The sequence below is a fragment of the Microcebus murinus genome, chromosome 16 (genome assembly GCF_040939455.1).
Source record: "Microcebus murinus isolate Inina chromosome 16, M.murinus_Inina_mat1.0, whole genome shotgun sequence".
NCBI lineage: Eukaryota > Metazoa > Chordata > Mammalia > Primates > Cheirogaleidae > Microcebus > Microcebus murinus.
This window is the reverse complement of record NC_134119.1, coordinates 52,647,326-52,672,247: the sequence shown is the minus strand read 5'-3', so window position 1 is coordinate 52,672,247 and position 24,922 is coordinate 52,647,326. Positions and strand designations below refer to the sequence as shown.

The window sequence follows — 24,922 nt, the reverse complement described above, 5'->3', positions numbered from 1 at the left end:
CCCAGTGTGAAAGTGATAATTTTCCCCATTAGTTTGTGAGAGTAGTGTTCAGAGCACACTTTCTTTAGTGCAAACACTGTGGCTCTTGTGTTCAGTCTTCACTGGTGTGGCTCCCAGGAAGAAGTAGGAATTCAGGAACAGGAAGCACATTTTTTTTTTTTTGTGAGACAGAGTCTCACTTTGTTGCCCAGGCTAGAGTGAGTGCCGTGGCGTCAGCCTCGCTCATAGCAACCTCAAACTCCTGAGCTCAAGCAATCCTCCTGCCTCAGCCTCCCGGGTAGCTGGGACTACAGGCATGCGCCACCATGCCCGGCTAATTTTTTCTATATATATATTAGTTGGCCAATTAATTTCTTTCTATTTATAGTAGAGATGGGGTCTTGCTCTTGCTCAGGCTAGTTTCGAACTCCTGACCTCGAGCAATCCGCCTGCCTTGGCCTCCCAGAGTGTTAGGATTACAGGCGTGAGCCACCGTGCCCGGGTGCACATGTTTATTATCATATTTCATAGCTCTTAACTGGGCCCCCCACGGTCTGGGGTCAGGGATCTTGAGCCTGTGAACACTGGGTAGGGATGAGGAAGACTCTGGCTTTGGGATCAGAAAACCTGAGTCTCCAGTTTGGTCTGTCATTTACAGTCATTTGGCTGGACATAGGCCTGTTATAATACTTTGCCTCTCTGACTTCTGTCTTCTCTTCTGGAAAGGCCTTGTTCCCCTGGCTTTTCCTTGTGAAGGTGAAATACAGAAAGGTGGGGGCGCTCCTGGAGCAGTGGGGTCAGTCAGTCAGTGGCTTCTCTCATTCTGGTCTCCCTTCATGGCTGTATGTTCACTCTCATGCACAGAAAAAAACAAACCAGCAAAAATACCCCCCAAAATAACTTGGCTACACTAATATTTTGTATTAGTGTAGTATTAGTGTAGTGTGGTGTGGAAATTCCAGTTGGTGAAATAAATTTTGATGCCATCTGAAGTAGCTTAAAAATGGCTTTTTCAAATTATAACAATAACTTATGAAAAAATACTTGTAAATACCCAAATAACAGATGAAGACAGAGTAAAACAGGAAAATGTTCTTCACCCTGATACTCCACAGCCCCCTTCACAGAGGAGTCCTTAATAGTTTGGTGTCTACCCTCCCAGGCTGTCCACCCTCACAGGCCTTTCTCTGAGACAAATTAGATATATGCAGATTTTATCCACACCAGTACATTTGCATGAAATAAGCAGACTGTGTGTGCTCTGCAACTTCTTTCTGGTATATACACAGTACCAGGAAGTTTGCTGCACAGAGACTTGAAGACGCAGTGACCTGTGATTGAAAGGAGGGGACTGTCTGTGTTCTGAATTTAGTTTCCTGCTGATCTTAGACTGGAGATAGTGCCTGCAGACTGTTGGCCTGGTGTGGACTGGAGATGGTGCCTGCAGACTGTTGGCCTGGTGTGGACTGGAGATGGTGCCTGCAGACTGTTGGCCTGGTGTGGACTGGAGATGGTGCCTGCAGACTATTGGCCTGGTGTGTGGACTGGACTAGATGGTGCAGTTCCATGGAAGGAGCAGAATTGATGCTGCTTCCTAGGAAGACCAGGAGAGGTGGCCCTTGGGAACTTTCAAGTGCTTTTGCCCTTGAGTGATTTAATGCATTGATATGAAAACAAGGCCAGCCAAAGAAAACCCTTCTTTCCCACTGATCTAATTCCCAGTGAGAGATTATGAAATTTTAAACTCCCAACACAGCCATGAAACTGTTACTACACCCATAAGAATTATCAGTAATTCCACAGTAGAATCTGATACCCAGAGGATGTTCTAATTTCCTCATTTGTAGTAAACTGTTCTTTTTGAACTGGGATCCAGTCAGATTCATGTATTGTCCTTGTTATATGTTCCTTTATTCTCTTGATATAAAACAGTTCTTTTTCTTTTCTTTTTTAAATGTTTTTTTGGAGTTTTTTAATTTTGAAATTATCTTTAGACCTAAAAATATCCTCAGTCCTTGAAAGTGTTTCTGTATATGTGTGAAAATGTATGTTACATTTACCAGACAGATAGTGATACCAATTAATATCTGTGATGAAGCCATCTAATTGTATAAATGTATTTGGGTATCTTTTTCTTTAAAATTCTTGTTCTAAATGTAGATTTTGTATAAATTTAGTGATTTTTAAATAGCAATTTTTAAATAGTTTAATATTTATGAACATTTTACATTGTGCATTAAAATAAAAAACTGATACTTATTGAGGACTATGTAACAGGTCACATAATTTAATTATAGCTACTTTATATAATTCCAGACTCAAGTATTTTTTTTTTTGTACTTTGAGTTGCTGTTTCACAGACTCAAGTATTTTGTTATTTCTTTAAAATCTCAAGCCAAGAAGAGAAAGACCCAGGATTTAATCCACAGTCACATTTTTTTTACTCTATTGTATTAACTCTATAGTTTTAATTTTGTTAGCAAATATAAAGTATAATTTAGTGATTGATTTACAGAAAATATTGATGTTACTAACATACCACTATTTGCTGAAATGTTATTTGGACCTCTAAGACAAGTCAGCAACACTGATTTGGTGGAAATATGTGCCTGTTGAAAATTGAGTAAACAATGCCTTTTAAAAAAAACACTAAAAAAGCAACTTTTTAAGAGCTGAACTTACGAACCTTAGTTCTTCCTTTTTCTTACGACATTTACCTTTTTTTTTTTTTTTTTTGAGACAGAGTCTCGCTTTGTTGCCCAGGCTAGAGTGAGTGCCGTGGCATCAGTCTAGCTCACAGCAACCTCAAACTCCTGGGCTCAAGCAATCCTCCTGCCTCAGCCTCCCGAGTAGCTGGAACTACAGGCATGCACCACCACACCCAGCTAATTTTTTCTATATATATTAGTTGGTCAATTAATTTCTTTCTATTTATAGTAGAGACAGGGTCTCGCTCTTGCTCAGGCTGGTTTCTAACTCCTGACCTCGAGCAATCCGCCAGCCTCGGCCTCCCAGAGTGCTAGGATTACTCCGTGCCTGGCCGATATTTACCTTTTTACAAAAATTTTAAGTGACCATGGAGTCAAAGACTTATTTGATGCTTTGAGGAGATCAGTAAGATGGTAAAACTGATTCCAAGAGCATTTTAAGGAACTAAGGGTATGTGTGTATGTGTGTGCAAAGATACCAAAAAGAATTAGAGTAAAGATTGCTAGGTTAGATTTCAACAAACTGGTGGTGACAATAAAACAATCTTTGGGTTTATCTTTTCTATGGGACATAAATTTACAAGTTAATATGTAACTTCACAGTATTTGGGCTTTCATTGAATAATAAATAGCATAGTATGGTCTCCTAGAGAATTACATAATCTTTAGGCAGACATGTGAAAAATGTTCAGGTATGAATTGAAAGGACACTCCCCGCTCTTGCTTCTGCCTTATTTCCAGATTTCAGGTAATTTTTTTTAATGAGGTCTTGCCTAATCCTTCCAAGTCAGAATCAACCTCTCCCCCTTTTATTCTACCATTACTTTTTAAAAACAGCTTAACTGAGGTGTAATTAATATACCACAAAATTCACTCATTGTGTTTAGTGATTTTAATAAATTTATACAGTTCTATAACTATCATTGCAATCTAATTATAAAATATTTTCATCACCCAAAGTTTCAGAATATTTATCACCTCAAAAATTTCCCTCATGCCCATTTGCAGTTGATCCTCACTCCCACATCCAAGAAAACACGAATTTGCTTTCTTTCTAGAGATTTGCCTTTTTCAGAAATTTCACATTAATGGAATCATGTAAATTATTTTTTGTGTGGCAACTTTCACTTAGGGTAACATTTTTGAGGTTCATCCATGTAGTAGTGTATATCATAGTTTGTTTCTTTGCATTGCTTGTTCATTTCTTAGTTGGTGGACATTTAGATTGTTTTCAGTTTCTGGTCATTATGAATAATGGTGCTATGAATATTTACATGCAAGTCTTTTTGTGGACGAATTTCTCTTGGGTGGGTTCCTAGGTATGTGTGGTAGGTGTATGTTGGATTATATAAGAAACTGCCAAATTCTTTTCCAAAATGGCTGCACCAGTTTATGTTCCTACTAAGGATTTAGGAGAATTCTAGTGTCTCCACATCCTTTCTACCACTTGTCCTTGTCTTTTTTATTTTATCCTGGTGGGTGTCAGGCTTCTGAGTGAAGAAATTTCTGCTGGCAGTTTGAGAATTCTCAATTCCAGAAAATCAGCTGGAGAGAAGCCTCCTACTTATAGCCCAGGGGACTTGTAGGAGGCTCCATCGTGGAAGGAGAGCCTTGTGTTGCCTCAGACTGAGTTTGTTCGACCTTTGGAGGTTGGACCCATGGGCTGACCAGAAATAACTCCGACCCTACACAGACTTTAACGACTTTTTTTCTTTAAATTGGGGTATAATTTACAAGCAGTGGAATGCTCTGATCTGAAGGGTACTATTCAGTGAGTTTACATGAATGCATATCAAGATACCATTTCTGTAAGCCCCCAAAGATGTCTCACTCCCCTTCCCCGTCAATCCCGCCCAGAAGCAACCATTAGTCAGATTTCCATCAGTGTGTATTTCTTGTGTGTTCCCTGATGTTTTAAACTAATCTCACTGTAAAAAATATATGGACCACAGTAGAGCATAAAAAAAGTAAAAATTGCTTGTCATCACCCCACTACCCAGAGTAGTTAACATTATGATTACATTGTTAATATTTGTGTATAATTACTTTTGGTAACATATTTCTCAGGGTTTTTGGTGGTCAGAGAACTTAACATTTTCCAGCGCATTATCTGTGTGCCCTGGCTGCAGCCCGACTGGCCTGTGCTGAGCATCGAGCCCGGCCGGGCCGCCCCGGCTCAGCTCTCCCTGCGAGAGCGTGAGGCTGGCCCCGAGCGCCCGCACGCAGGTGGGGCGGGACCCGGGTCCGCACGCTCTTCCCGTCGCCTCGCGGGAGGTCCCGGCTGCCAGGCCTGACGCGCCGAGACCGAGCGCGGATCGGCGGCGCTGCATCTGCGCGCCACTGCGCGGCCTGCCGCCCCGCCCGCGCCGGGTCGGCTGTGCGCGTCCGCCCGCGGTCCGCGGGGAGGGAGGGAGGGAGGCCGGCCCTCCGCTCGCTGGGGCATGGAGCCGCCGGCCGCGCGCCTCTGAGGCCCCGAGTTCATGGTGAGTCGGGCCGTGGGTGTGGGGCGGGCCGGCGCCTCTGCCGTGCGCCCCGGCCTGCCCCGTCCGGGGCCTGCCCAGCCTGATGGCTGGCCCTGGGGTCCAGCGCGGGTGCGTGTGTGCTGGCCTCATAGGGATCTGCCTTCTCGAGCTGAAGACGAAGCTCGCTTAGGGACGCTGGTGATGCGCTTTTCTCCTCCCTGGCATTCTTTGTGTTTCCACCAAATTTTCTTGAAGGGTTCACATTTAATGGGTACGGCGAGAGACTGTAAAAGCATGTCCTTGGAGTCCTCATTCTTATCACGCCAAATGCAACTGCAGCCTGTTTTCAGAGCCAGGTTAGTCCAGGCCAGGCAACCCCCTCCGAAGCCGGAATGGCATTGCCTGTGATCTGAGGAAGGCTTTGTGTGAAGAGACTGCACCTTGTGTGCTCCGGGGCTGAATGAGGTGCTCAGATTGCCACGGCAACCAGGCATGTTAAAATCCAGTTCAGGTTTAATTTCATTCATCAATGTGCATGTTAACTTTTGTGCTCTTGATGCTTTGTAAGGAATATAACGATTAGAAAAGGTCTCCTGAGAGTTGGTTGCTTCCCTGAATGCCAACATTCCCAGTAACTTGGAGGATGCTTTTTGGGAGAATCCTACATGTTAGTTAGATAAAAGAATCCAGGTAGGAAGAGCCCCCTTCAGGTGTTACCAGGGTCTTTACTTACTGTGTGGTTAAACCTCAGTGATCACCAGGAACTGTCTCATGGAATGCAGAGCATTTGTAAGACCTGTATGAGCCACTTTTTCCTGCTCAAAATGGCAAAGTAGAACAACTCCCAGATTCTAAAACAACACCCCGCTCTCCCAATCAATTGCTGTTTCAAATGGCTAAGTGTGAAACCAGCTGAAGTGTTCCAGGCACTTCAGTCTCATTTAGTCTTTTCCACAACTCTATTATTTAAGTACCCTTTTTAGAGTGAAATATTTTGAAAAGTAATTTCATAGTAGTATGCTGACAGTCACACTCCCTGTCATTTTCTGGGTACCTGCTGTGTCTGTGCATCTTATGATTATCAGTTCTCATTTAATGTTCACATTTAGCAGACGAGGAAGGCTTGAGGGGTGGAGTAGGTGCTTAGGGTCATATTGCAGGGCGTAATGGTTCAGACCCAGGCCTTATGTTGTCCACAAGGGTCTCCCCCTTGCAGACTGCCTGGGTCCTCAGCCTGTGCAGATGTGGTGGCTGTGTTGTCACTGACACTAGCTTAAGTCAGTCTTTTAATAACTACTACTCTAGATCTGCAGTCCCCAACCCTTGGGCCATGGACCAGTGCTGGTCTGTGGCCTGTTAGGAACCTGGGTGCAGGCAAGCAAGCAAAGCTTCATCTGTAATTACAGCCACTTCCCAATGCTTGTATCACCGCCTGAGCTCCACCTCCTGTCAGATCAGCAGAGGCATTAGATTCTCATAAGAGCTTGAACCCTACTATAAACTGCATGGGATGGATCTAGGTTGCATGTTCCTTATGAGAATCTAATGCCTGATGATCTGAGGTGGGGCTGAGGCGGTGATGCTAGTGCTGGGGAGCAGCTGCAAATACAGATTGTCATTAGCAGAGAGGTTTGACTGCACAATAAATGTAATGCACATCAATCATCCCGAAACCATCCCTACCCCCCACCTGATCCATGCAAAAATTGTCTTCCATGAAACCGGTCCCTGCTACTAAAAAGTCTGGGGACCGCTGCTCTAAATGGCCTGCCTGTGTTGGTGGTAGTTTTATTCCAGACTTACCTCCTAAATCCACAGGGGTTATTTGAATAGGTGAATCTTGATACTATAGACAGTTGAGTTGGAGACTTGGGCATAGGTTTTGACTGATGACCCTTTCTCCTCCTAGCTAAAACAGATTTCCAGGAAGCCAGGGGCCACCTTCCAGAAAGTAAGGGGGCTTCTCCTGGCCAGGTTATTGGCATCATTGGCTTTCTTTTGTAGTGTTCTTCCAGTTCTGTAAGTGGCATTGATGACCTCTCTTGTCTTTCTATCAGGAATACTTTCTTTTCATTGTTTGAGAATCATGATTTTTTTTCCCTTCTTAAAACAAATGTCTGTACAGGCAGAGGCAGCCTAGTTTTTTTTCTCTCTTTCTCCTTTTTTTTTGAGACAGGTTCTTGCTCTTTCGTCCCTAGCTAGAGTGCAGTGGCATCAGCCTAGCTCACTACAACCTCAGACTCCTAGGCTCAAGCGATCCTCCTGCCTAAGCTTCAAGAGGAGCTGTGACTACAGACACACACCACCACGCCTAATTTTTTCTATTTTTTGGTGGAGATGGAGTCTCGCTCTTGCTCAGGCTGGTCTTCAACTCCTCACTCCAAGCAATCCTTCCACCTCAGCCTCCCAGAGTGCTAGGATTACAGCTGTGAGCCACTGCACCCGGCCTTTTTTTTTTCTCTTTTTTAACTGACAAATTTTAAGTCTAATTCAGGAGTCTAGTGCCCTTCTCTTTACCTTAAACACTATGCACATCATACACATAATGTGGACCCTGCCATTGGATGCATCTGCTGGGCTTCTGCTCCTCACACTTTCTGCTTTTTGGCTCTACACCAAGTCTGGCTCATACTCTCTCTTTTGGGGATTGTCCCACAAGCTCTAGGGAACTTGTTGTTGAGACCCATCAAATCTAGAGCAGAACAACTTTGACTCAGTATCATTCCCTGTTGTTCATGCTAACCCATGAATAAGCCTGCTCTTGGGCGTCTCGTGGCCGCTGGTTGTGCTGTTAGAGTGCCTCTCCCTCATGGCCTCCAGCCTAGATCTTACCTGTCCTTGGCCACTCAAATAGCCTCTTTGTGAGATGATTCCCCCTGGCCATAGGCATCTTGCTCTCTGACCTTCTGCAGCATGTGTAGCATGACCCCAGCCCCCAGCCCCTACATTTCTTAAGGTCTCACCTGTGTGGAATCCTCTTCCTGCATCTTACTGCTCCTACTGAGTGAGCCCTGGTAGGTTGGGGACTAAGGGCCTCCTAAAGTGCCAGGCCCTATGTGGTCCCCTTCCCTGTTACCCCTATTTGCTAAGTCTGTTTTGCTCATTGCCCCCCGCATGGAGCTGAGGGCCTGCTTGGGTACCCTGGCTGCCTACTTTTTCCCCCTGAACTTTTGCTGGGTAGGTGCAGCATGTTCTCTTTGCTGCTGCCTCATTGGTATGTCTTGTCTTCCCCAGCATGATTCCTTATAAACTGCTCAGGGCAAGGAATTTGAAATGGTGTGCTTCTAAGTTACCAGCTTGCACATTTCTTGGAAATGACCTTCTGGTTAGACAGTTTAAGTTGAGACTGCACAGATATGAGTAGGTATAGAACTGACACAAACTGCCTTTGCTATGGGTGCTCTGTGTTTTATTGTTTCGTTTTTTTTCAGAAAGTGCTGTCATGGCGGGCGTCGCCATGTCATGGTGGCTCACGCCTGTGATCCTAGCACTCTGGGAGGCCGAGGTGGGAGGATTGCTTAGGCTCAGGAGTTCAAGACCAGCCTGAGCAAGAACGAGACCCTGTCTCTACTAAAACCAGAAAGAAATGAGCTGAACAACTAAAAATATATGGAAAAAATTTGCTGGGCATGGTGGCACACACCTGTAATCGCAAGCTACTGGAAAGGCTGAGGCAGAAGGATCATTTGAACCCAGGAGTTGGAGGTTGCTGTGAGCTAGGCTGACGCCACAGCACTCTAGCCCTGGGTGACAGAGCGAGACTCTGTCTCAAAAATAAATAAATAAATAAAAAGTGCTGTCACTACTGATTAAACTGATTTGCCACTAGAACATTGAAGAATCTCGTTCTAAATTCTCACTAGAGTTGTCCAGGCTGGGCTCAGCAGCATTCTCTTGAATGGGTTATTTGTTTTACCTGTTAGCCTGCAGGGCTTTTGATGAGCCCAACAAGATGGGCATTGTTACTTGGTTTAAACTAAGAGACTAAAACTTGGTCCCATGCAGAGATAGAACTTTGTGAGGATATGTTGGGCTCAGGTAGGAACACAAAAGGGGCTCAGCATTCAGGTGGGCAGCAGCAATTTTACTTGTATGGTCTCTTTTAATCACCACGGTGGTCTTCACAGTTGCTGCTTACAGCTGAGGAGACCAGGTGATTTGCTTAAGGTCAAAGCCAGGACTTACAACTCAGTCTTTTTGCTCCCAAAGCCTTGGCTCCTGCCTTATCATGTGTTGCCCCTAAATGTTGATAATTCACAACTTAGTGTTCTTTGTTCAGGGGTATTTTATCCCCTCCCAAGATCCTTGGAGTGAACAGTCTTCTAAAGTTGGTTTGTCTGGCTTGGACAGTGAACTAATGTTGATACCTCTGGGTAGCTATGGGAGAGCTACGTTTGGAGTAGGACCTGTAACCATTTCCAATGCCGTTCCTATTCTGAAATGTCATTTAGGGTTTTGAAAAGGCTTTGCCTGGGATTTCAAGTATGGGCAGGCGAGGCTTTTATTATTTTAATCATGCATTGCTCCATGTGATTCAAACATAAGTATTTGACCCAGCATCTTCATTAATCTGTGCACTGAATGCAGTATTACAGGTTTCTGTCATGGTTGAAAGCTCTATGTAGACTGAATGTGAATGATGAAATTACTTCCGATTCATGTCTGAAAGTGGCTTGCATGAATTCTGTGTTGAGAAATGTGGCTGCAGAACCACAGTGCCTGGCTTCTGATCCAGCTTCTCTACTCACCTTCTGAGCTGGGCAAGTCATTGACATTTTTGGGCCTTCAGGTTCCCATCTGTGACTTGGGAGTGGGGGCAGCTCCTCCTACACAGGTCTGGTGCGAAGGTTAAACTGAGCTAACTCAGTGTGTTTAGAGCCCTTGAAAAGTTCTGCCACACTGCTTGGTGGTGGTGGCAGTAATAGTAAAAAGCTCTGCCTGAAGAGATCTGATGTTTTTGTTCATGACTCAAGGCATTTGCTTCCTTTTACTTCTACTGTTCATATCTGTGCTGTTTGCAGACTTGGCTGGACTCCTTGGTTGTTATTTGGCACTAGAGCATTTTCTCTGCTATGTATAGTTGTTTCAGGTCTAAGGGCGAAAAAAAGGTAATGGTGTATACCAGTAAGTGAATACTCCCTCTGCACCAGAGGCCTTCACATCTCCCCATCCTTACAGCGGCCCTCTCTGGTTGGTGCTATTTCCCATGTTGCAGGTGTGGAAATGAGGCTCAGGGGTGTGAAGTGAGTACTTTCCTCACTAAGGTCACAGCAGGTGGTTGGTGGATCTGAATTTGCTCCCAGTCCTGTCTAGCTCCAGAGGCCATATCTAACCCATGTAGGACTCAGCCTTTTCCCTCTAAAACTGCACAGCTATTTGCGTGGGTACGTTCATAAAAGAGGTTGTGCCTGTTCAGAATGACCAAGTGGAAGGAGTCCTACAGAACCAGCACCTTGCTGGCTATGTGCTTTGGGGCAAGTCATTTCACTTTGAACCTCAGTTATCCTATCTGTAAAGTGGGATGACACTTGCCAATTAGATTGCTGTGAAGATAAAATGAGACAACATGTATAGAGCACACAAAAGCAAATGGAAAATGGGCATGCAAATTCTGGTACACCTAAGTTTTGGGCCCAACCTCTTTGGTCTTGGCATACAATTCATAAGACCAGGCATAGCACCCAGTGGGGTATGCATTACTGATTCTTATTAAAATGCAACGTGTGTCAAAATCTTTCTCAATATAGTTTTTGGTAGATTTCCTATAAAATTGAAGATTTTGACATTCAGGTATTATACCTGAAGCTTCCTGATGGCTTAGTGCCAAGTTAAGCCATGGCTATGTACCTGGCATGGTGTAGCCACTCAGATGTTTGAATCCATAAAGGAGTGAATCTATTTTCTTAGTTTTTGGTAAGTGGAAATAATTTTAAGTCAGAGTAAACAGTGTTAAGACATCTAACCTTGTTCATCCAGATATACAGAAACCGCCCCACCCACCTGTTGCTTGTTGCTGTGCTCCCTTCTCATAGCCTATGTGTTTTGAGGACGTCATTTTTCTTTCTACTTTTTAGAGGCCTTTCTGGCTGAGAGAGTAATTATTTGCAAAGTAATTTTACCAGTAATACCCCTCTTGACAGCTAACGTCAATCAAATGCATTTAACAATTACTCACCACCTCATGACAATGCTCTTGTTATCTGGAATGGTTATTGAAATCTTAGGGTAACTCCACATTTGTTTGTCCTATCTTCCCAACTAGATTATCTTCCCTTAAGGGATGGTCCTGAGAACCTCATCTATAATAGGCAATGAGAAAATTTTGGTTTTTGATTTTGCAGAGAGCTAAGGGTACCCCCTTCCCTACATTATTTCATAAGTACCAACTTGCTTAGCTCTTCTGAACTTCTTCTGGCTGGATGTTTGGAATGTGTGACTAAGCTTTTGTGGTTGCAATCCATGGAACGAATTGGTGACCCAATGTTATGGAGGCTGCTCTTAGATTTCCTGGGCGTGGCAAAATTATTTATGTAACAATTTGCGATGATGGTTCCCAGTGGCCATTATAATAATCAGTTAAAATTTATAGTGTCCGAAGACAGAAAACATGCCTCTTATACAGGAGATAGGAGACCTGAGACAATGTTTGTGGGCCATTATAGAGAGGTTGCTTTGACGATGAGATCTTTTGTAATTTCCCCACCTGCAAAGGAAGTGCCCAGTCATAAATCAGTGGCTTCACCTGCAGAGCTATAGAAACCGTTTAGTCAGAGTTTTTTCTTTCTGAATAGCAGGAAAGATTGACTTAAAGGACCTTCATTACCAAAAAGCTTTCTTGCTTTCAGAAGGACAATTCATAATATCATAATTAGCTGGGCCCAAAATCATCCCTGGTTTTCTTGTCCTAGGAATATGAAGACAAAACTGGAAGACCTAGCAAGCCACCCTCTCCAAAGCAGAATGTGAGGAAGAATCTTGATTTTGAGCCACTTTCCACCACTGCACTCATCCTCGAAGACAGACCAGCGTGAGTCTTAAGAAGAATCTCTATAAGAGTTTGTTTTAGAACTTGCTTTTCATTAAAAAAGAGCTAGGGTCACAAGAGGGAAGCTGTAATCACTTATTATTCCCTATATTAACATGTATTCTGTGATGAAAGTAAATGACTAATTTGGAAAAATTATCCTTTAGCATAGAAGTTTGGACCAGAATTTCCTATTCAGATGATTTTTCTTTTTAATTTAGCATTTTAAAATACTTTTCAATGTCCAAGGGCAGAAGATAAAAAAAAAAAAAAGGAAAAACAGTTAAGTAGCTTTTATAAATGATAGGTTTGTAACTCCAAGAAACATTGGAAAGTGTAAAAGTGGGTGTTTTGGAGGTGCCATGATATTTGGAGAACAATTTCTGGACTAGCCTACTGGGTTCTTTGGAATCTGCATTAAAGCAGCCTGTGGGGGATCTTAGGCAGGTCTCTATCTCTCTCTGGGCCTCTGCTTTCCTGCTATGTGATAAGGAGATGGGACTTGGAGATCTTAGTGGAGTACAAGGGATTGCTCCATAGTACCAAGGCCCTACTTACCTACTTTTAAGTATTGACTTTCCATAGAACATTGTGTTTGAATAGAAGGTCCCCTGCTTAAAAAAAGAAAAAGAATGTTGTAAAACCTCCTTAATTAATCTCTAAGGTCCCTGCTATCCCTGAAATTTAAAATTGGTGAAATCCAAAGGAGTAATGTTTCCTTGTTAATTCTTAGTCCTTGAAAATTGTGGGTGTGTGGGGAGAGAAAGCCTAAGGTGGAGGACTGAAGAGTTAGATAGAAACCACTGGTAAAAGCCTCTGCACAGTGAAGACCAATCCTTTTAATGATCTGAAACATGAACTGGGCGGCTTGCCATGTTCTTCTGCAGCAAGTGACAATTGTTCAAAATGTCTCAGGGAATGTGAGTCCTGTATGAAGGGCACAAGTAGCCAGATACTGCTGCCCTCCCATTAATTCCAGTGCCAGCAAATTCACAAACATGTTTCTGAAAGAGAGCATGCCTTTTATTTTTTAAACTGGGATTTGAAGGTGCACCCACTCTTTACATGCTTGGAACTATGGTATACATTTGTATATAAAAAAACCAAAACAAGTGAACCACATAGCTAATGTGAAATTCCCACACTTAAAAAAATTGGCCAGTAAATGTATTTGTATATATATGTAACAAATGCTATTGGGATACCCTACTGCAAGGATTAACTGTTGACAATTATTAGTGTATTGTGGTCAAATCAAAATTTCTTTGGAGAATGGCGTGAAAATACAGCAAAAAATTATTTATATTATCTGTATTGTAATTGTAGATAATTATTTTCTTCTTTCTATTAATCATTATAATTCAGTTGTTTTACACTAAGTATGCTTTGCTTTTGTAAGAAAATATTTTTAGTTTGTGAAAGAACTGCATAATCTTAAATTTAGGTTTTGTTCTTTGAGCTTTACATTTTTTAGTAAATAATGCTTCAGGATTTTTTCTCAAAGACTTATTTGATATTTATAATTGTGAAAAACCATTTATTTCCTGTCAAGAAATCTCCCAGCAAAACCAGCTGAAGAAGCTCAGAAACACAGACAACAGTATGAAGAAATGGTGGTTCAGGCCAAAAAACGAGGTAATGGGATTCACATGTGTGGTTATATAGGCAGCACAAGATTTTATGTCTTTCTGGACATTTTCTTAACTTTGGCGTTGTAGAACCTGAACTTTACTGAATGCTTTAATTTTTTGAAATTTATAATTTTCTATCAAAAATGCATGTTTCTATCCATTCCTGATGCTTTTGTTCAAGAAAATAACACTTTCAACTTACATGAGAAAAGAGATTGTATAGATTAAAAATATTAGAGAAAGCTTTAGCCAATAATGACATGCAAATTTCTTTCCCTGTCTGGGCTGTTTTCTTTATTTACAAGATGTGATTGGATTTGATAAAATCACTCCAACACCTAAAAAACCGTTTTTGTAGGATATTTAAAAAGTATACGTAATAAAATGTGATATATATGACAAAGGAGTATTATTTAGCCTTAACCACTTCGGTACCAGTGTGGATAGCCACAGATGAACGCGCACAGCGACTTTAGCCGAGAGCTGTGATATGAAGGTGCACAGCCGAGCGTCGACTTGAGCCAACAGCCCTGATGTGACTTTTCTAATTTCTCATTTGTCAAAATAAAATTGTGAACATTTAAAAATAACGTAATGAAAACATATATGTATGTGTTACCTATTCTGATTTACATTACAAGTAAAGCTGCCTGTAAAGTAAAACAAGCTCTCAGTGCTTTCAAGCTTTCCTCATCACACAAGGAGCAAAATGGATTCGTTGTCAGTGCACAGCACACACTATCGTGCGGACTATGAGTGCCGGCTGTGGGCGAGGTTTCGTGGCCAGTGAGCACCATACCGAAGTGGTTAAAAAGGAAGGAAATTCTGACACATGCTGCGACATGGATGAATCTTTAAGACAGCATCCTAAGTGAAATAAGCCAGTCACAAAAGGACAAATAGTTTTTGATTCTACTTAGGTGATGTCCCTAAAGTAGTCAAATTCATAAAGACAGAAAGTAGAATGGTGGTTGCTGGATTCTGGGGGGAAGGATGGATGCGGAGTTAGTGTTTAGTGGGTACAAAGTTTCAGTTTGGGGAAATTGAGAAAGTTCTGGTGATGGGTGGTGGTGATGGCTGCACAACAATGTGAATGTTCTTAATGCCACTAACACTGTATACTTCAAGTGGCTAAAATGGTAACTTTTACATATATTTTGTCACAGTAAAGAAGTATATATAAACTAAATACATGTTATTTCTCAGAGTTGCTATTCTTACATTACCAGTAATGCTTAAGCTGTTGGAAATCAGCATGGAGGTTACATTGGGAAGAGGATGGGGTAGGGAGCACAAGAGGGTTTCTGGCATCTAAGTAACTTATGTTGTTTTGATGGTAGTTTCATGGGTTTTTGTATTTTCTGTTAATTTAATTATATTCTAATTCATACACTTTTGTGTATGCATGTTATACCGAAAAATCTTATTAAGAGATGGATTATGCCTAAGCGTTCTAAAGTCATAGAATATGAAGTAAGCCTTGAAAGCTGAAGCTTGCTCTACTTCAATGCCGTTTTCCTGGTGTTTTTGCAACATGACTGTTTAAGAAAATTCATCTAGCTTGAAAATGGGGGATATCAGTTAATAGATTTTTTTTTCCTTTTTAATCGTGATTTCTAGAGCTGAAAGAAGCCCAGCGGAGGAAAAAGCAGCTGGAAGAAAGATGCAAAGTAGAGGAAAGCATTGGAAATGCTGTCCTTACTTGGAATAATGAGATTTTACCTAACTGGGAAACAATGTAAGATATGACAAGAGTGGGTACTGCTGAACTGCAGGTCATTTCTAGAATCTGTTGGTTGCAGCAGCATCATTGTAGCTGATAGCAAGACTTTGATGTAATAAGTTTAAGTTGCAGAGTCTTCCATTGCCTCTGCCTTGGCTCAGCCTTTGCTGTCCCTTTCTGGGGTATACTTTCCTGGATGCTTTCATCTTCTACTCATCTGCTGAGCTGTCTTTTCAAAGCACCAGCCTGTGTTACTTCCCCACTTAAAATTCCAGCAACTTTCTATCACTCTCAGTATAAAATTTGAATCCTTAGCTTAGCAAGCAGACCCTTTGTGAGATCCCCTGCCCTCCCTCTGCAGCCTCACCCTTCATCTCTCCTCCACGTGGACAGAGCCCTCTCCTCGGGAGTTGCCAAGAGGTGTTGCTGCTTTTAAGCCTCAGGGCCTTTGCATGTTCCATTCCTGGTGCTCTTGCCCTGTACCTTGTCATCAAGCTAACTCCCTCCTATGTGTTCTTTTTTTTTTTTTTTGAGACAGAGTCTCACTTTGTTGCCCAGGCTAGAGTGAGTGCCGTGGCGTCAGCCTGGCTCACAGCAACCTCAATCTCTGGGGCTCAGCGGTCCTACTGCCTCAGCCTCCCGAGTAGCTGGGACTACAGGCATGCGCCACCATGCCCGGCTAATTTTTTGTATATATATTTTTAGTTGGTCAATTAATTTATTTCTATTTTTGGTAGAGACGGGGTCTCGCTCAGGTTGGTTTCGAACTCCTGACCTTGAGCAATCTGCCCTCCTCGGCCTCCCAAAGTGCTAGGATTACAGGCGTGCGCCACCACACCCGGCCCCTCCTATGTGTTCTTTAAAGGTCAGTCTTCCTCATGGAAGACTTTGCTGCCCCCACCCTGGCTGGAAGTGCCTGTGGCAGACTTCTCTGGGTATACCACAACTGTCTGCTCAAGCTTGTCTTTGTCTCTTTGAGGATGGAAGCCAGGTCTTCTTTGGTGATGACCCCAGTATCAGTGGAGTGTGTGCTCCACAGTCTGCCAGCTACTGTCGCCTTTACATCTGAGGGACAGCTGTTGTTTCTCCTGCATGTTCAGAATGGAGAGGGGCACGTGTGTGAGCAGTAGTCCCAGGGCTGTGCACAGAGGCACACAGGAAGCTTGGATGCCAGCTTCCCTGTGCTCTTGCTCTACATGTCAGAATGTTAGAGACTCATTTATGACACTCACACCAGGTGTCACTCACACTTTAGGGGTCATATTGCCTGTTAAGGGTCTCCACGAGGATGATATCTTCAGACCCTGCTTTTCTAGGCAGTGTCCTCAAAAGGCTTGCTGCTGCCAGGAAACACTTCACACTTTTTCTTAAACAGGACCCAGTGACAAGAATAGAGATTCTTCGGCCAGGTGCAGTGGCTCATGCCTGTAATCCTAGCACTGTGGGAGGCCGAGGCAGGTGGATCACTCAAGGTCGGGAGTTTGAAACCAGCCTGAGCAAGAGCGAGACCCTGTCTCTACTAAAAATATAAAGAAATTAATTGGCCTTGGCCGGTCGCAGTGGCTCAGGCCTATAATCCTAGCACTCTGGGAGGCCCGAGGTAGGCGGATCGCTCAAGATCAGGAGTTCGAAACCAGCCTGAGCAAGAGCAAGACCCCGTCTCTACTATAAATAGAAAAAAATTAATTGGCCAACTAATATATATAGAAAAAAAATTAGCTGGGCATGGTCGTGCATGCCTGTAGTCCCAGGTACTCAGGAGGCTGAGGCAGTAGGATTGCTTGAGCCCAGGAGTTTGAGGTTGCTGTGAGCTAGGCTGATGCCATGGCATTCACTCTAGCCTAGGCAACAAAGCGAGACTCTGTCTCAAAAAAAAAAAAAAAAAAAAGAAGAAGAAGAAATTAATTGGCCAACTAAAAATATATAGAAAAAATTAGCCAGGCATGGTGGCACATGCCTGTAGTCCCAGCTACTCGGGAGGCTGAGGCAGGAGGATCGCTTGAGCTCAGGTGTTTGGGGTTGCTGTGAGCTAGGCTAATGCCACGGCACTCTAGCCCAGGCAACAGAGTGAGACTCTGACTCAAAAAAAATAAAAGAAAAAGAATAGAGATTCTTGGAACCCTTTTTGCTCCCTGAGAGGCAGCAGAGCCCACCCCTGGCCTGTCCTACCCAGTCCTGTGTTAGCTGTTTTCTGAATGCACATACACATGCAACAGCTGCCATTGAATGCACATGGACGCTACCAGGCGCTGTGCTGGATGCTTTTGTACTTTATCCTGCTTAGTCTTCACAACAGCCCTTGGCTGGTAGGTCTCATCCTCTTGATTTTAGAGAGGATATTACAGGTTCAGGGAGGAAAAGTAATTTGCTCCAGATTCCTGGTATCTGTAGCCTCAAAGCCTGTGATCCCCCACTGCGCTGTGCTCAGGAGCCCCTTGAGAGTCTGCGGAACCTTTGCATTGTGCAGTCTTTTGGCAGTGTGTGTTCATTGTGACCAGCAGACCTGAACGACTTTGTGCAGTCCAGAATGTTCTGAGTCAGCACAGTTCTCCACAGTTAAAGTTTGGCAGCTCGAACCTGAGTGCTCTGCCTGTGTAGTAGTGTGGTGGCTATCTGCTGTCTCTTTGGGCTCGCCTCATGGGGCCCTTGGGGTCTGCCTTCTACCCCCAGCTCTGCAGCAGTGCTTTCTGGCCCTCCTCACCCATCTGCAGCTATGTGCAGTTTCTGTAGGAGGCCAGGTTATTTCTTTTTCTGTGTTTTCTGCTCAGAACCTCCTTCTCATCCTTCATGTGCTTAAATTGCTACTGCTTACTCAGAACTTGGCTACAGAATAGTGCCCTGGGCCTGCTGGCTTGTGGTGCTCCCTGCTGTGCTGTATTCTTCAATACCTGTCATGCTAGTTGCCCAGTGAATAGTGATTGTTGATCTGATCTTTACAGAACCCTGGACTCTTAGCTCCCTGAGGGCAGGGTCTGTGCCTTATATAACTGTGCATCCCTAGCTCCTGGTGGTTTGGGGCTGGGTAGACAACTATTTCTTTGTGGAGAACAAACTCGTAAACTCATACTTCCATTTTTGTCCAGGTGGTGCTCTAGAAAAGTTCGAGATTTGTGGTGGCAGGGAATCCCTCCAAGTGTGAGAGGCAAAGTCTGGAGCTTAGCCATTGGCAACGAGTTAAATATCACCCACGGTGAGTGGTTTGCATGATCCTAGCCTTGGGGAATCCACCCCCTGGGTCCGGTAGCTTCTTCTGGCCTTTCTGCCCTTAAGAGTGGCAACCATTGCCATGAAGCTGTGTCTTTTGAGAGCCCAGGTGACTGTCCTCCAGGAGAGAGGGGTAGCTGGGAGGCCTGGGTTTAGTCCTAGGTGTTTCAGTTACCTGATAGTTCAGAGCAGATGTCCTAGGTGTTTCAGTTACCTGATAATTCAGAGCAAAAGCCTACTAACACAACTTACTGTGCTAGGACTGGGGTCCTTGGGGCTCTAGTGGCTTAAGTCTGGGGGTGTTGGGTGTGAACTGTGCTCACCATTCTCATGCTGTCTGCATCTCCTCCAGCAGACTGGATTCACTTCCAGTGTGTCCCAAGCACTCTGTAGAGCTCTGTGCGGCCATAGTGAAATTGGTGCCAGTAGCTCACAGACTTAAAATCAAGTGCTTAATAAATGGTAGTGTTCCTTCTTGTTTTTGTATCTCTGCCTACACTTGAAGCTGATGGAGGACAGGGATACCTTCCTGTCCTCTGGCTGGTGGAGTTGATGATGCAGTTTTTATTTTGGTGAAGGCCTTTGAGTTTAAAGCAGATTGATTTGTATCTTCCCTCTCTTAGTTGGGGTTTCTATTACTATTTTTATCTTGAGGAATGTCAGCTGGTGGTTGGATGGTTGCTGGCTTCTGTGCAGCAGGGTACTAAAGCAGCGACATGGGAGCAGTGAACTCCCTCCAAAACTCCTCTTTTGGCTAAATCCATACCTGCCAAAATTTTGTTTTAACATCTTTACATGAGAAGATGTAGAACATTTAACTTGTGGAAATAGCTTTTTTTTTTTTTTTTTTTTTTTTTTTTTTTTTTGAGACAGAGTCTCACTTTGTTGCCTAGGCTAGAGTGAGTGCCGTGGCGTCAACCTAGCTCACAGCAACCTCAGACTCCTGGGCTCAAGCGATCCTTCTGTCTCAGCCTCCCAAGTAGCTGGGACTACAGGCATGTGCCACCATGCCCGGCTAATTTTTTCTATATATATTAGTTGGCCAATTAGTTTCTTTCTATTTATAGTAGAGACGGGGTCTCGCTCTTGCTCAGGCTGGTTTTGAACTCCCGACCTCGAGCAATCCGCCCGCCTCGGCCTCCCAGAGAGCTAGGATTACAGGCGTGAGCCACCGCGCCCGGCCCGGAAATAGCTTTTTAAAAGCATCCTTAGAATTTGAGATTTGAAGAAATTGCTGAGCATCTATTTCAGTCCATGTTCTTGAAAATTTCTAAACTCTATCAATAACCCTGTCCCTGCAAATTGAATGTAATACACAGTACTTGGGATGTGTATTTTACATTTTTCGTTCTCACTAATGACTTGGTTGCTTTTATTTAAATTAAAACCTTCCATGGACCATATCATAGTAGATTGTGCTAAACAGCTAATTAATCAATTATATGTCTTAAATGTTTGTCTAAACCCTGATATTGGCTCTCTTTGTTTAAACTGTGTCTGTGTTGTATGATTAGCTGGTTAATGTCAGTGGCCTCCCGTAGAACTAGTGTTCAGGAGGCTGGGGCCTCATCTGCTGTGCTCTCAGCTCTGTCACTATACCCAGCTCAAGTCTCAGCACATGGCAGGTCCTCAAGAAATACCTGTTGAGTGAGTGAGTGCCACCTTATTGAGTCCTGCTTAATCTCAATTTTACTGCATCTCCAAGTTGGTGTAAGAACACAAATGATCTTAGATTCCAATTGTTGAGTACCAGGCATCATGTTAGGTTCTTTATTTATATGCCTTATTTAACATAGACAGTGACCTTGACCTCGTTTTCCTCTCGAGAATGTTTAGCATCCTGAAAAGGCTGGAGACTGTGGCCCAGGCCTCATGGCTAGTATGTGTGGGGCCAGGATTATGATTCCAGCCCTACCTGATTCTGAAGCCCATGTTTTGACTTGGGAAGTCACAGAGTTTGTTCTTTTTGTGGTTGTACAATTGGAAACTTACTGAAAGTCAAGTTAACCTAACAGTACTATTAAAACTTCACTCTTGTACTTTGAAATTGGGTCAGGGTGTATGGGAAGAAGTAGTAGCTGTTCTAGCCCCCACCCCAACCCCAAAATACACATCAGTAGAGCCAAGGGGGAGAGTTTTCAAACTCTCACACTTGGACCCATTTTACCCTTAGGCTACTGATATCTGTGCCGTAACTGTCAAATACCTTATGTGGGAAGTGGTTCCCTCATGGTCATGGCCACACAGTGGTTTTCACCCATCTCCTGCCAAAATGACCAAAGCTTGGTCTGCCTCCTGGAGGCTTAGAGCAGGCAAAGGCCCCACTGGGTGCTCTAACCACCAGCTCAGAGCACTGCCAGAGTAGTCCTGACAGCACTTGCACTGAGTTGCTGCTTTCTGGACAGTGGTGCTGTGAAATTGTGCTTCATAACTACACCTCCTCCTGCCATGGCAAACCACCATAGATTTTAAGTTGGATCCCTCACAAGGCTAGAACAAGGGCATTAATTTAGATTTTACTTGTTGGGTTATAATTATGTTATTAGAATTTGAGTTACATGTTGATAAAATAATGTCACTCCCCAGAAGGCAGGTGTGCTCTGCTTTATTTTCCAAAAGTAATGATGGAAAAATTAGAGTGATGAAAGTTCTTTGGGTGGCTGCAGTTAAAGTCTCTGATTGACTAGTGATTATTAGTGATCTGAGATATCCGCGAGCTAGGAAGCATGGAGGCCAGAGGAACAGGGCAGCTGGGACTGGGCTGAGTAGGGGAGCGGGACTGAGGAAGAGCTCTGTGGGGTTAGTCTTCATTATTGTCCATTGAAGAATAATGGGGCATGGATATACTCACGGAGGTCTGTGTAAACTAGTAAATTTTGTGAGAATGAGTTATTACTTAACTATTACCAAACTACCCAAAGAGAAGAACTATTGAAAAAATAAGTTCTAAATATGGAGAAGATTTTGTGACTGTCGTGATACTTCTCTGTCATCAAGAACCCTTATTCTTTGAGGCCTCTGGCCGTTCCTGGGATCTGCTCCCACCCCTACTTTACTGCAGGCAGCAAGAATAGGAGGCCTGTGCCAGGTGGGGAGCAATTCCATCATGTCCTTACTTGGACCAGATGGTTTTTTGCTTCTCCCCCCCCTCCCTCCCTCCATCAGTCGGGTATTCATTGGTTGCATTGTTCTCTGTCAAGCTCAGCATGGTTTGTTCTGGATGCAGAGGTGAGTGAAAGACCTTCATAGTCTTACCTTCAAGGAGCTCACAGTCTGGTAGAGGCAATGGACAAATCACAAGTCAAAATAAGATGGTTTTATGGGTGGGCTGTGTAACATAGGTAAATACCAGGCATGGTGGTATTGTATACTCTTTCTTTGTATATGGCTGTGTCTTTAAACAATGAAAATACTTTTAGGCAAAGTTGGGGGGAATTGTTTAAGTAGCTTATTTAGTGTGCAAATAAACCTGCTATGGTTGAACTTAAATATTTGAAGGAGATAGTAGTGTGTGAAAAATACTCATATATGCATATAAGACTTACCCAGAAGCTTTTTTTTTTCCCAGAGCTCTTTGACATCTGCCTTGCCCGAGCCAAGGAGAAGTGGCGGTCCCTTAGCACAGGAGGTTCTGAAGTGGAGAGTGAAGGTATAGACCATTCTAAAACCAGCATGCTGCTTTGGTCAATTATCTATGGCATTCTTTATTACGTAATAAAGGCTACTTCACTACTTTAGTAGTGGTTGATGTGGATTTCTAAAAGCTTCATGGGAAACAGGGTTTTTAAAGAAAAAAGGCTTTTATAAGAAATAGAACATACCAGTTCCTGTGAGCTATTTGTGTCCTAACATGTTGGAGGGCTGGTCATGACCAATATCATTTCCTTAAAAGCTATTCACGTGATTTACAGTAGCCCAGTGCCTGGGATTAGTTGAATATTGACTCCTAGAGGGGGGACTACTTCCAAAGAGGCAAGAACACTGGTATTTGCTAGAATATGCTTTTAGAATTTCTCATAACACACAGGGATGATTATTTCTGTTGGTTAAGAAGTATGTTTTTGGCCGGGCGCGGTGGCTCACGCCTGTAATCCTAGCACTTTGGGAGGCCGAGGCGGGCGGATTGCTCAAGGTCAGGAGTTCGAAACCAGCCTGAGCGAGACCCCGTCTCTACCAAAAATAGAAAGAAATTAATTGACCAACTAAAAATATATATACAAAAAAAAAATTAGCCGGGCATGGTGGCGCATGCTTGTAGTCCCAGCTACTCGGGAGGCTGAGGCAGTAGGATCGCTGAGCCCCGGAGATTGAGGTTGCTGTGAGCCAGGCTGACGCCACGGCACTCACTCTAGCCTGGGCAACAAAGTGAGACTCTGTCTCAAAAAAAAAAAAAAAAAAAAAAAAAAAAGAAGTATGTTTTTTTATTGATATTTTTTATAGTCTATGTGGTATTAGAATTTAAAAAATATAGAACAAGTTATTTATGAATATTTGTTAGAAATATTACATAAGTATAATACTGCTCCTAAATATACTAAGTTTATATCAGTCATGTTTGAGATCAAATAATGATTTTTTGGGTTTTTTTTTATGCGTGGAGTTCATTTGTGGATATTTCACTGCTTATCCTTATTTTCCACTGATTATGTTGATGAAGGTAACATCAAATTAGATTTTGATTTCAGACTCTAGAAAATATCTGATAATGATTTAGCATTAGCTGGTGCCATAGGAAATTTTTGTTCTCTAAAATAAGAAACTCTATAAACTATTATATACTCTGAAGGTAGACTCTATTTGAGTCAAGATGTAATTAGGTCAGTGTACTTCGGAGAACTTCTTTCCTTGTTTCATTCTCATAAAACGTTAAAGCCTCTTCTTCTGGATAGACTTCTTGACATGGTAATAAAGAAAAAAAAGAATAAAAATGTAAATTAAAAGATAAAAAATTTAAAAATAAATAAATAAATAAAACTTTAAAGCCTCATAATTATCCCACATTCATGCCACTGAGGAGTGCAGTGACTTTTGACATCTTCTGACAGATGCTGGGTTTTCAGCAGCAGACAGAGAAGCCAGTCTGGAACTTATTAAACTGGACATTTCTAGAACGTTTCCTAATCTCTGCATTTTCCAGCAAGTAAGTAGTGGTGATTTGTTGCTTTCAAGTATGTTTCACCTAAAATTTATAGATTTCAAACTGCATATATTTGTGATCAAGTTTGAAAAGTTCTTAGGTTTTTTTAGAGACTGGGGTTGGGGTAGGCTGGTCTTACTGCTAATAATTTAGACTTTTTCAAATAAGTATAACTGATCCTTTCCAATGACTATTTAATATGACCATACTTTTTCTTCTAAAGATGTCCTTATCCTTTCGAGATGCATGCCTTGCAGCCTCTGTAGGTGTAGTACAGGAAGGGCCCTGTGGGTGGCCTCATCTGGCAGGTGCTCTTCTGTTTTCAGCACTGTGTGTAGCAGCAGCACCCACTCAGCAGGGCCGTCACAGTGTGATTGGCTTCAGCTTCAGTGAGCCCAGTGCAGTGAGCCTGGGGAGCAAGGGAAATCCTTGGCAGCCTCGGTGTAGCCAGGGAAGGTGGGCGAGGAGAGGTGGTGGGGTTTCTGAGCATGTGGGCTAGGAGATAGTGACACCACTGGGAACAGCAGCCAGCTGTGGGAGATAGGACACGCTCCTTGGATGGCAGTGAGAGCAGAGTGGAGCCTCTCGATGGGCATTTGAGCATAGGACAGGGCTGCCAGCAGCAGGTTGTGGAGTTCTGAGCAGAGATGTTTGAAGACCTTGTATTCTTTGAGTCTGTAGACGTTTATCTGGGGGTCTTGTTTGACCCCTCCCTTATCTAATCTATAATGGGTTGTTTTGGAAGGTTCACCTTGCAGCTTAATTTTTCTGCATCTGTCCCTTCTCCGGTCTCACTCCCTTTATTTAGTTCAAATTCTCATCTTCATGGTTCACTGGCCTCCTGCACTCTTTCCATTCACTTCATTGCCTCCAGAACAGTCTTGGAATCTCCAGTCTGACACTGTCTTGCCCAGGTTTCTAGCATCATGCCTTGCATGCAGTAGGTAACAGTAAAGGATAGTGTAATAAATTAGAACAAATCAGTTAAGTGGCCACCAAAATGAGCAGGCCTGGAGTTGTAGAGGCTAGATGGGCTTAGCAGAACTGTGGTTGT

At 43.2% G+C, this 24,922-nt stretch overlaps 1 protein-coding gene across 5 annotated transcripts in view; it reads left to right on the top strand.

The window, feature by feature from the left end:
• The window catches only part of TBC1D14 (TBC1 domain family member 14), a 126,094-nt gene that overhangs the window by 79,310 nt on the left and 21,862 nt on the right, over positions 1–24,922 (top strand). For 4 of the 5 annotated variants that reach the window (XM_075992941.1, XM_075992939.1, XM_075992940.1 and 1 more), the window contains 6 exons: positions 12,058–12,176; positions 13,726–13,808; positions 15,425–15,542; positions 18,611–18,717; positions 22,300–22,380; positions 23,777–23,871. In XM_075992941.1, coding sequence (XP_075849056.1) covers positions 12,058–12,176; positions 13,726–13,808; positions 15,425–15,542; positions 18,611–18,717; positions 22,300–22,380; positions 23,777–23,871 — 603 coding nt within the window. Of the gene's footprint in view, positions 1–5,026; positions 5,171–12,057; positions 12,177–13,725; positions 13,809–15,424; positions 15,543–18,610; positions 18,718–22,299; positions 22,381–23,776; positions 23,872–24,922 lie in introns of those variants that run through there. The other variant, XM_020282013.2, reaches the window with a different exon arrangement.